At 40.1% G+C, this 11,618-nt stretch overlaps 1 protein-coding gene across 1 annotated transcript; it reads left to right on the forward strand.

Moving 5' to 3' along the window:
* The first annotated feature begins 5,253 nt into the window (after positions 1-5,253).
* On the forward strand, positions 5,254-10,013 carry LOC133829215 (uncharacterized). The gene is made up of 5 exons (XM_062259071.1): positions 5,254-6,566; positions 6,936-7,188; positions 7,630-8,263; positions 8,396-9,164; positions 9,300-10,013. The coding sequence occupies exons 1-5, from the start codon at positions 5,268-5,270 to the stop codon at positions 9,723-9,725; spliced, it is 3,381 nt and encodes a 1,126-aa protein (XP_062115055.1). The 5' UTR covers positions 5,254-5,267; the 3' UTR covers positions 9,726-10,013.
* The last annotated feature ends 1,605 nt before the right edge of the window (positions 10,014-11,618 follow it).

Below are 11,618 nucleotides of genomic sequence, written 5' to 3' on the forward strand. Positions count from 1 at the left end.
TGATCTTTTGATGAGTCCTTTTTCTCATCTTGATCTTTTAATGAGTTTGGTTGCTTCTCCTATTTGAATGGTTGCTAGATTATATTGGATTAGTTTCTTGAAGCTAAATTAAGAACTAAAGAAGACACAAAAGAGTGGAAAAAGGCAAGAGTGTGTGGGTCATAAAAGGGTAAAAGTCGTTTAGACTGAAAAGACGAGTGCAAGTGTATCAATTGTTGAGTGAAACAATTGTTGAGACCACATTATTATGTGGATATATTTGCAGCGTTCGGCACGATGCAATCTTAGGGAGCTAGTTAGCGGGAAAGTCACAACGGGACCCAATACTTGACTCGGGGCGAGTCAAGGGGTATTTTGGGTATTTGGTGTTTAATTGAGTTATTAGGTTATGGAAAAATATTTGGAAATATATTTGAAGTTAGAGAGTTTAGGAGGGAATATTGGGAAAATTTACCATTTTTCCCTCGGGGACGTTTTTGGTACCCCGAGTCTTGGGATTAACTTAAGTGACTTACGCTAGATAAGATAAAAATAAGAGAAAAAGTAGAAGCTGCCTAAACCCACCCTTCTCTTTCTCTCAGCTCACTCATCTCTTTCCCAAAACTCTCTCAAGCTAAACCATTGAAACCAAAGGGAAAATTTTGCTAGAAATACAAGGATTTGAGCTGGAATTTTGGGGAGTAACTCAGTAGCAATTTGGTGGATTAAATCTTCAATTGAGGTACGCTTTGAATTATGATTTTAGCTATTTAATTCTATAGTTCTTGGCAGAGTTTTAGTGTTCTTGGGTTCTTAAGGTTAAAGATTGAATTGAAGTTTTGGATGAGGATTTAAGCTAGGTTCTTGTTGGGTTTTGGTAGCTGGGAGCATATTAGATGATACGAACCACACCAACATTGTGATGAAACCCGACACCAAATATGGAACAACCACCAAGAACATACGAGATTGGAATGGAACCGCGACCCAATGCTTAGCAAAGCACGAACCTTGGTATGAGGAAGACGCCACAAACGGGGATGGGAATCCGTTTGATAAGTCGGATTGAACGCCACAAGGGATACCCTTGATAAGTTCGGATAGTCTCTTCAAGAACTCAAGAAGAAAACTCACAAATTTTCATTCAACATAATCTGATTTTTCCAAATGTTTTCAAGGCATTATATAGCCGAAAATTACATCAAGACAAGCCCATTTGTCTTCCTAAAAACCGAAAATTAAAGACAACCTTTTGTCTTCCTAATGAAAACCGAAATTAAAGACAAGCCTTTTGTCTTCCTAATAAAAACCGAAAAATAAAGAAAAAGGACTCTTGGACTCACACAAGTCAAGTGTTTGACTTTTCACAAAATAAACAAAGACTAAATAAAAATATAAGATGACAAAATACAATAAGACTCATCAAGCTCCTAAACTGAGGCTTTTGGCTCGCGCCCTCGTCACCAGGCCAACTGGAACTAGACTTGGATCTTTAGTCTTGGTGTCCTCATCATTCCCCCCCTCTTGAGAAGGATTTGTCCTCAAATCTGCACCTGCATCAAAAGGACTCAAATCAGAAACATTAAAAGTAGCACTAACAGTATACTCACCTCGTAAATCGAGTCTGTAGGCATTGTCATTGATCCTTTCTAGCACTTGAAATGGACCATCTCCTCGAGGTAGCAATTTGTAACGTCTTTGTGCTGGGAATTGCTCTTTCCTCATGTGTACCCATACCCAATCACCGGGGTCAAAAACCTGCTTGTGACGACCCTTGTTAGCATCAAGTTGGTTTGTGTTTAAAACAGCCTCCTTCACCTCACTTTTTTTTGCATAAAAATTATTTTGTTTTCTCTCTAATTTTCCCTCATTGATCGAACTCTTCTCTTTCTTTTCTCTCTCACTTGATTCGACCCTTCTCTCTCTTTGTCTCTCTTTTTTCTCACTCTCATTCTTTTGCTCACTCAATTTTTTTTTATCACTCAATTTTTGCAACCTCACTTGGTCTTCATATACTTGCTTTGGCGTCAATGGAGCTAGAGTGATTGTTCGTTGACGGAACGTGAATGTGTACTTGTTGGTGAAGCCATCATGCTGGACTCGCCGATCAAATAGCCAAGGCCTTCCTAGAAGGAGGTGTCCAGCTTGCATGGGAACCACATCGCACAATACCTCATCCTCATACTTGCCAATTCGAAATGATACCAGCACCTGTTTTGTAACCCTCACTTCACCACTATCATTCAACCACTGCAACTTGTATGGACAAGGATGTTTAAGCGTTGGGAGCCCTAGCTTTTCAACCATGGAAGAACTAGCAACGTTAGTGCAACTACCACCATCAATAATAACACTGCATACCTTGTCTTTCACATGACAACGAGTGTGAAAGATGTTCTCCCGCTGCACCTCTTCTTCCTCTTCTTTTGCTTGCAAATTTAAGGCTCGTCGTGTGACTAGTGCAAGCATCTCACCAGATTCTGCCCCAAACTCCTCATCACCCATAGAAGCGTCCTCCAATGGTGGCATGTCATCAAGATCATCTTCCTCTTCGGAATCTATCTCCCCATTATCCCGAATTACCATAACTCGCTTGTTTGGACATTGGCTAGCTATGTGTCCTCGCCCCTGACATTTGAAACATTTTATCTCACTAGAATGGGACGAAGTAGGGGCTGTTTTACCTTGAGGGGTCGTGGCTGGTTTTGGTGTAAAGGATGAAGTAGGTTGGTCTTCTTCCTTCTTTGGATAGTTCGACTGCCAAGGTGTTGTACTTGAATGGTGTGGGCTCGGTCTTGGCTTTGAACTTGTACTACCCCTCTTGAGCTGCCTCTCAACTTTGATTGCCATATATGCACCAAATCTTCCAATTCCACATAATGGTGTAGCTCAATTGGATTAGCAATCTCTCGGTTCAACCCATTCAAAAACCTTGCCATTGTTGCCTCCCGATCCTCTTCCACATTGGCTCTAATCATAGCCATCTCCATCTCCTTGTAATACTCATCAACACTCTTGGAACCTTGATGAAGACCCTGCAACTTAAGGTATAGATCTCGATAATAATGAGATGGTACAAACCGTCGCCTCATCACCCTCTTCATAGCCTCCCAAGTGTCAATGTGATGAGGACACCAAGACCCAAGTATCAAGCCAAGTTCCAGTTGGTCCAGTGACGAGGGCACGAGCCAAGAGATTCAAGGAAGAACTTAACAGCCTAGTCCACAAAGTCCTAAAACAAGAGGAGACCGTGGTCAACATTGAAGGAGAACAAAGACTTGTCTTACTCATCAAAGTTGACTGAGTTTAGGAGCTTCATGAGTCTTATTGTATTTGTCATTTTTAATTTATTTACGTTATTGTTGTTATTTGGTCTTTCTTTATTTTTGTGATAAGTCAAACATTTGACTTGTGTGAGTCCAATAGTCCTTTTGTCTTTAATTTTCGGTTTTCATGAGGAAGACAAAAGGCTTGTCTTTAATTTCAGTTTTCATTAGGAAGACAAAGGGGCTGTCCTTAATTTTTCGGTTTCATTAGGAAGACCAAGGGTCTTGTTTTCATGTAATTTTCGTCCTTATAAGGACTGCCAAAACATTTGGAAAGATCAGATTATGTTGAATGAAATTGTGAGTTTATTTCTTCTTGAGTTCTTGAAGAAACTTTTGAACTTATCAAGGAGATTCCTTGTGGCGTTCATCCTGACTTATCAAACGGATTCCATCCCCGTTTGTGGCGTCTTCCTCATACCAAGGTTCGTGCTTGGCTAAGCATTGGGTCGCGGTTCCATTCCAATCTCGTATGTTCTTGGTGGCTGTTCCATATTTGGTGTCGGGTTTCATCACAATGTTGGTGTGGTTCGTATCAGTTGGTATCAGAGCTTAGGATCATTCGGTTTGGCCTATCCTTTTTATTCTTTCATTTGTGTTTCTATTCTATTCGTATTTCAATTTTAGGGTTTCTGAAATAAAAAAAAAAAAAAAAATCTTTCTATTCGTGTTCTTGATTTTCTTAGACTTTGTTCTTGTTTTCCTTCTAAAAATCCGAAACCATTTTAGTTAATATATTTATTCCAGATTGTTTCTTTGTTCAAATCGTGATCTTATTTCCTTGTTTACATTAGTTCTTTGTGAAATCCCTTGAAATCCGAAACTAATCAACTGAAATTGTTATTGAGTTTGGGAAAATCCTTGTTTCCTTTGTGAAAATCTGAGATTGTTATTGAGTCAATTGTTTACTTTGTGATAGTGCCACGGATTGATTGGTCCTTTTCTATTTTGGGTTGTTATTTTTGGGAATATTTGTTCTCTGTTATTGGGAGTGTACCACCGATTGTTATAGTGATGCAAGTCTATTTAGGTTTTCTGTAATTGGGATTGTTTTTGGTATTCTGTTTTGGGTGAATCACCGATTGTTTTTTTATGTTATTGGGGAAGTGTTCTTGAATCACAGATTGTATTGGGAGTATTGGTTTTCACATATTGGTTTGTTCTTGAATCTGTGTTAGTAACTCAGATTCTTGAATCTTTGGTATTCATTTTTTTTCTCTCCTTTCCAGAAATTTGTATCTGGTTTCTCAAATTTGAGAGGTTAAAAAAAAAAAAAAAGGGAAAGAAAAGAAAGAAGAAGAAAAATTCAAAGGGATCCGAACCTAAAGAAGAAGAGAGTCTGGAAACCTCTCTTAAAAAATTTTGTTCTTTTCTTGTTCCCCATGGTCTAGAGGCCTTTTTACCAAAACCCCACACAAGCGTTCCAAAAATCACCATTTTTCGCCACTTTTTCATCGGTTTTCGTTTGATTTGTTTGGTTGGATTTGCTGCTTGAATACTTCATATCACCGTTTCATTAGTTTTCAAAGAGCTTAAAGAAGGAAATAGAGTGGAAAAAGGCAGAGGTGTGAGCTTATTTGAGGGTAAAAGCCATCATTGAGTGCAAACACGAGTGTACTTGAGTGACCATTTTATTTGAGTGAAACACGTGAGGGAGTGCAGTGAGGTCCTTTCTATAATTGTCTAACCTTATTGTTTTGCAGATTCTACATCATGTCACAAAATACAGATAGAAATGCAGGCAATGACGCTCCACCACCTACAGTTCCAAATCTACAAATTGAAGCTTTAATGGGGGAGATGAGGAGGATGTTGAGGGAGGAGTGTGAGCAAATACATGAGCGGTTGGATAGGGTAGAAGAGGGGGCACAACGGAGACCAAGGAGGGGTAGGGTACACCAAAGGGAGGATGAGAATGAGGGGGATTTAGAAGGGGTAGTTTCTGATGATGAGTTTGATAGGATGTCGACGGGTAACCATAGGAGGTATGGTGGGAATAGAGAAGATAGGAACCAGGTAGATAATTATATGGGGAATATCAAAATGAGAATCCCGGCATTTCAGGGGAAGAGTGATCCTGAAGCATACCTTGAGTGGGAGAAGAAAATGGAGCTAGTTTTTGATTGTCACAACTACTCCGACATGAAGAAGGTAAAACTTGCTGCCATTGAGTTTACTGATTATGCTATTGTTTGGTGGGATCAGTTGTGCATCAACAGGAGGCGGAGTGGAGATCGCCCTATTGACACATGGGAGGCCATGAAGAGGGTGATGAGACGACGATTTGTACCATCTCATTATTATCGAGATCTATACCTTAAGTTGCAGGGTCTTCGTCAAGGGTCCAGAAGTGTTGATGAGTATTACAAGGAGATGGAGATGGCTATGATTAGAGCCAATGTTGAAGAGGATCGGGAGGCAACCATGGCAAGGTTTTTGAATGGGTTGAACAGAGAGATTGCTGACCCAATCGAGCTACACCATTATGTGGAATTGGAGGATTTGGTTCATATGGCAATCAAAGTTGAGAGGCAGCTCAAGAAGGGTAGTTCAAGTTCGAGGTCAAGACCGAGCCCACACAATCCAAGTACAACACCTTGGAGGTCGAACTATCCAAAGAAAGAAGACCAACCCACTTCATCATCTACACCAAAACCAGCCACCACAGCCACGCCACCTCAAGGTAAAACAACTCCTACTAAGTCTCATTCTAGTGAGATAAGGTGTTTCAAATGTCAGGGGCGAGGACACATAGCTAGCCAGTGTCCAAACAAGAGAGTCATGGTGATTCGAGAAAGTGGAGAGATAGATTCTGAAGATGAAGATGATCTTGCTGACATGCCACCATTGGAAGATGCTTCTGACAATGAGTATGGTCCAGAATCTGGTGAGATGCTTGCACTAGTCACAAGGCGAGTCCTGAATTTGCAAGCAAAAGAAGAGGAAGAAGAGGTGCAGCGAGAGAACATCTTTCACACTCGTTGTCATGTGAGAGACAAGGTATGTAGTGTCATTATTGATGGAGGTAGTTGTACTAATGTTGCTAGTGCTTCCATGGTTGCCAAGCTGGGGCTTACAACGCTTAGGCATCCTTGTCCATACAAATTGCAATGGCTGAATGATAGTGGTGAAGTGAGGGTTACAAAACAGGTGCTAGTCTCATTTCGAATTGGCAAGTATGAAGATGAGGTGTTGTGTGATGTGGTTCCCATGCAAGCTGGACACCTCCTTCTAGGAAGGCCTTGGCAATTTGATCGGCGGGTGCAGCATGATGGCTTCACCAACAAGTATTCATTCACATTCCGTCAACAAACAATCACTCTAGCGCCTTTGACACCAAAGCAAGTGTATGAAGATCAAGTGAGGTTGCAAAAATTGAGTGACAAAAAGAAAATGAGTGAGCAAAAAGAGAATGAAAAGATGAATGAGAGTGAGGAAAAAGAGAGACAAAGAGAGAAAAGTGTGGAATCAAGTGAGAGAAAACAAAATAATTTTTATGCAAAAAAAAGTGAGGTTAAGAGAGCATTGTGTACAAAACAGCCCATGATTTTACTCATGTATAAGGAGGCTCTTTTAAATACTAACCAACTTGATTCTTCGCTGCCAAGTGTTGTTGTGTCTATTTTGCAGGAATTTGAGGATGTGTTTCCTGAGAAAGTACCACATGGTTTGCCACCTGTTCGAGGAATAGAACATCAAATTGATTTTGTTCCAGGTGCTTCCATCCCAAACCGACCAGCCTACAGAAGTAATCCTGATGAAACAAAGGAATTGCAAAGGCAAATTGAAGAATTGATGGAGAAAGGGCATGTGAGAGAAAGCATGAGCCCTTGTGCTGTTCCAGTGATTCTAGTTCCCAAGAAGGATGGAACATGGAGGATGTGTGTTGACTGTCGAGCCATCAACAATATAACGGTAAAATATCGACATCCCATTCCTCGTTTAGATGACATGTTAGATGAATTGCATGGTTCTTGTGTGTTTTCCAAAATTGATCTTAAAAGTGGGTATCATCAGATACGTATGAAAGAAGGGGATGAGTGGAAAACTGCTTTTAAAACTAAACATGGATTGTATGAGTGGTTAGTCATGCCTTTTGGACTAACTAATGCACCTAGCACTTTCATGCGTTTAATGAATCATGTATTGCGTGCTTTCATTGGAAAATTCGTGGTTGTGTATTTTGATGATATTCTTATTTATAGTAAGAATTTGCATGACCATGTTTTGCATTTGCATTCTGTTTTGGATGTTCTTAGGAAACAGAGTTTATATGCTAACCTCAGTAAGTGTACTTTCTGCACCGATAAGCTTGTTTTCCTAGGCTTTGTTGTAAGTGCTACAGGTATTCAGGTGGATGAAGAAAAGATCAAAGCCATCCAAGAGTGGCCGACCCCTACAACTATAGGTAATGTTAGAAGTTTTCATGGACTTGCTAGCTTCTACAGGAGGTTTGTGAAAAATTTTAGCACCATCGCCGCACCACTTACAGAAGTTATCAAAAAGAATGTGATATTTAAATGGGGTGAAGCTCAAGAGGAGGCATTTCAGCTACTGAAATACAAGCTTACTCATGCTCCTTTACTTGCTTTGCCTAACTTTTCTAACACTTTTGAAGTTGAATGTGATGCTTCTGGAATAGGTATTGGCGCTGTTCTTATGCAGGATGGGAGACCGCTTGCATACTTTAGCGAAAAGCTAAGTGGGGCTGCCCTCAATTACCCCACCTATGACAAAGAATTGTATGCACTAGTGCGTGCTTTAGAAACATGGCAGCACTATTTGTGGCCAAAGGAGTTTGTGATTCGCACAGATCATGAATCCTTGAAACATTTGAAAGGCCAACACAAGCTCAACAAGAGACATGCCAGATGGGTTGAGTTCATTGAGACATTTCCTTATGTCATTCGCTATAAACAAGGTAAGGAGAATGTGGTTGCTGATGCCCTTTCTCGCAGGTATGCCCTAATCTCCACTCTTGATGCTAAATTACTTGGGTTTGAACACATAAAGGAGTTGTATTTTGCTGACCATGATTTTGGGGAAATTTATGGTGTTTGTGAAAAATCTGCTGAAGGAAAATTTTATAGGCATGAGGGTTTCTTGTTTAGGGAGCATAGGTTGTGTGTACCAAATTGTTCTTTGAGAGATTTGCTAGTTAGAGAGTCCCACGGGGGAGGGTTGATGGGACATTTTGGAGTTGCTAAGACCCTAGTTATGTTGCAAGAGCACTTCTTTTGGCCCCACATGAAACGAGATGTTGAGCGAATTTGTGGTAGGTGTGTCACTTGTAGGCAAGCTAAATCAAGAGTTCAGCCAAATGGCCTTTACACACCCCTACCTATCCCTAGTTCCCCATGGGTTGACATTTCAATGGATTTTGTGTTGGGTTTACCTAGAAGTAAGCGTGGGAGGGATTCAATCTTTGTGGTTGTAGACAGATTTTCTAAGATGGCTCATTTTATTCCTTGTCATAAAACTGATGATGCCTCTAACGTTGCAGATTTGTTCTTTAGGGAGATTGTGAGATTACATGGTATGCCTAGAACAATTGTATCAGATAGGGATGCTAAGTTCTTAAGTTATTTTTGGAAAACATTGTGGGGAAAACTTGGGACAAAACTATTATTTTCTACTACTTGTCACCCTCAAACCGATGGTCAAACAGAAGTAGTTAATAGGACCCTATCCACCTTGTTGAGGGCTATCATAAGTAAAAATATTAAGACTTGGGAAGATTGTTTGCCACATGTTGAGTTTGCTTATAATCGTTCAACGCATTCTGCTACTAAATTTTCACCATTTGAAATTGTTTATGGTTTTAATCCTCTAACTCCTTTGGATTTATCACCTTTACCTGTTTCTGAGCATTTGAATTTAGATGGCGAGAAGAAGGCAGAATTTGTGAAGAAAATCCATGAGAGGGCGCGACTCAACATAGAAAGAAGGACTGAACAATACATTAAGCAAGCTAACAAGGGTCGTCATAAGCAGGTTTTTGAGCCCGGTGATTGGGTATGGTTACACATGAGGAAAGAGCGATTCCCAACACAAAGGCGTTCAAAATTGCTACCTCGAGGAGATGGTCCATTTCAAGTACTTGAAAGGATCAATGACAATGCCTACAGACTCGATTTACCAGGTGAGTATAATGTTAGTGCTACTTTTAATGTTTCTGATTTGAGTCCTTTTGATGCAGGTGACGATTTGAGGTCAAATCCTTCTAAAGAGGGGGGGAATGATGAGGACACCAAGACCCAAGTATCAAGCCAAGTTCCAGTTGGTCCAGTGACGAGGGCACGAGCCAAGAGATTCAAGGAAGAACTTAACAGCCTAGTCCACAAAGTCCTAAAACAAGAGGAGACCGTGGTCAACATTGAAGGAGAACAAAGACTTGTCTTACTCATCAAAGTTGACTGAGTTTAGGAGCTTCATGAGTCTTATTGTATTTGTCATTTTTAATTTATTTACGTTATTGTTGTTATTTGGTCTTTCTTTATTTTTGTGATAAGTCAAACATTTGACTTGTGTGAGTCCAATAGTCCTTTTGTCTTTAATTTTCGGTTTTCATGAGGAAGACAAAAGGCTTGTCTTTAATTTCAGTTTTCATTAGGAAGACAAAGGGGCTGTCCTTAATTTTTCGGTTTCATTAGGAAGACCAAGGGTCTTGTTTTCATGTAATTTTCGTCCTTATAAGGACTGCCAAAACATTTGGAAAGATCAGATTATGTTGAATGAAATTGTGAGTTTATTTCTTCTTGAGTTCTTGAAGAAACTTTTGAACTTATCAAGGAGATTCCTTGTGGCGTTCATCCTGACTTATCAAACGGATTCCATCCCCGTTTGTGGCGTCTTCCTCATACCAAGGTTCGTGCTTGGCTAAGCATTGGGTCGCGGTTCCATTCCAATCTCGTATGTTCTTGGTGGCTGTTCCATATTTGGTGTCGGGTTTCATCACAATGTTGGTGTGGTTCGTATCACAATGGCACGATCTCCATTTCGCCTCCTATTGATGCACAACTGATCCCACCAAACAATAGCATAATCAGTAAATTCAATGACAGCTAGTTTTACCTTCTTCATGTCAGAGTAGTTGTGACAATCGAAAACCGACTCCATTTTCTTCTCCCACTCAAGGTATGCCTCAGGATCACTCTTGCCTTGAAAGGCGGGGATTCTCATCTTGATATTTCCCAAATTATTGTCTACCCAGTTCCTAGCTTCTCTATCTCGGCCATACCTCCTATGGTTACCCTCTGACATCCTATCATATTCTTCCTCTAAATCGCCCCCATCAAACTCTCTTTCACCCTCAACATCCCGTTGTTGCACCCTGTTCCTCCGTGCCCTCCATTGCGTTCCCTCTTCTACCCTATCCAACCTCTCATGTATCTGCTCACACTTCGCCCTCATCATCCTTCGCATCTCCCAAATTAATGCTTGCATTTGTAGATTCGGAACCTCAGGTGGCGGAATATCATTGCTTGCATCTTTTTCTGGATTTTGTGCCATGATGGAAATCTGCAAAATAGGGTTAGAATAATATGGAGAAAAGACCTCACCACACTCCCTCACGTGTTTTCACTCAAAAATTTGTCACTCAAGTCCACTCGTGTTTCACTCAATGATGGCTTGTACCCTCAATAGGCTCACACCTCTGCCTTTTTTCCACTCGTATTCTTCTTTAAGTTCTTTCAAAACTAATCAAACGGTAATATGGAGTATTCAAGCAGCAAATTCAACCAAACAAACCAAACGAACACCGACGAAAACTGGTAAAAAAAATGACGAAAAACGATGATTTTTTGGAACACTTGTGTGGGGTTTTGGCAAAAAGGCCTCTAGACCATAGGGAACAAGAATAGAACAAAGTTTTTTTAAGACGGGTTTCCAGACTCTTTTTTTTTTTTTTTTTTTTAGAGTTCAGATCCTCTTCTTGGTTTTCTTCTTCTTTCTTTTCTTTCTTTCTTTCTTCTTTTCTTTTCTTTTTCTTTGATTTCTCAAATGCAGATGCAAGGAACGAATTTGAAAGCAAAATGAATCGGTTTTCACAAGAGAAACAATGGAGACTCAAAAAGAAAAGAGAAACAATGCAGATTCGGATTTCACAAAAAGAAAAGAGAAAACCCAACCCACTTTCAGATTTTACAATAAGAATAAGTGAAACTCAATCCCAACTCAGATTTCACCATAAGAACAAGATAAAACCCAATCTCAATTCAGATTTCACTACTAGAACAAGAGAAAACTCAATCCTAATTCAGATTTCACAATAAGAACAAGGGAACTCAATCCCAATTTGGATTGCACAAT

Source organism: Humulus lupulus, chromosome 4 (genome assembly GCF_963169125.1).
Source record: "Humulus lupulus chromosome 4, drHumLupu1.1, whole genome shotgun sequence".
NCBI classification, from domain to species: domain Eukaryota; kingdom Viridiplantae; phylum Streptophyta; class Magnoliopsida; order Rosales; family Cannabaceae; genus Humulus; species Humulus lupulus.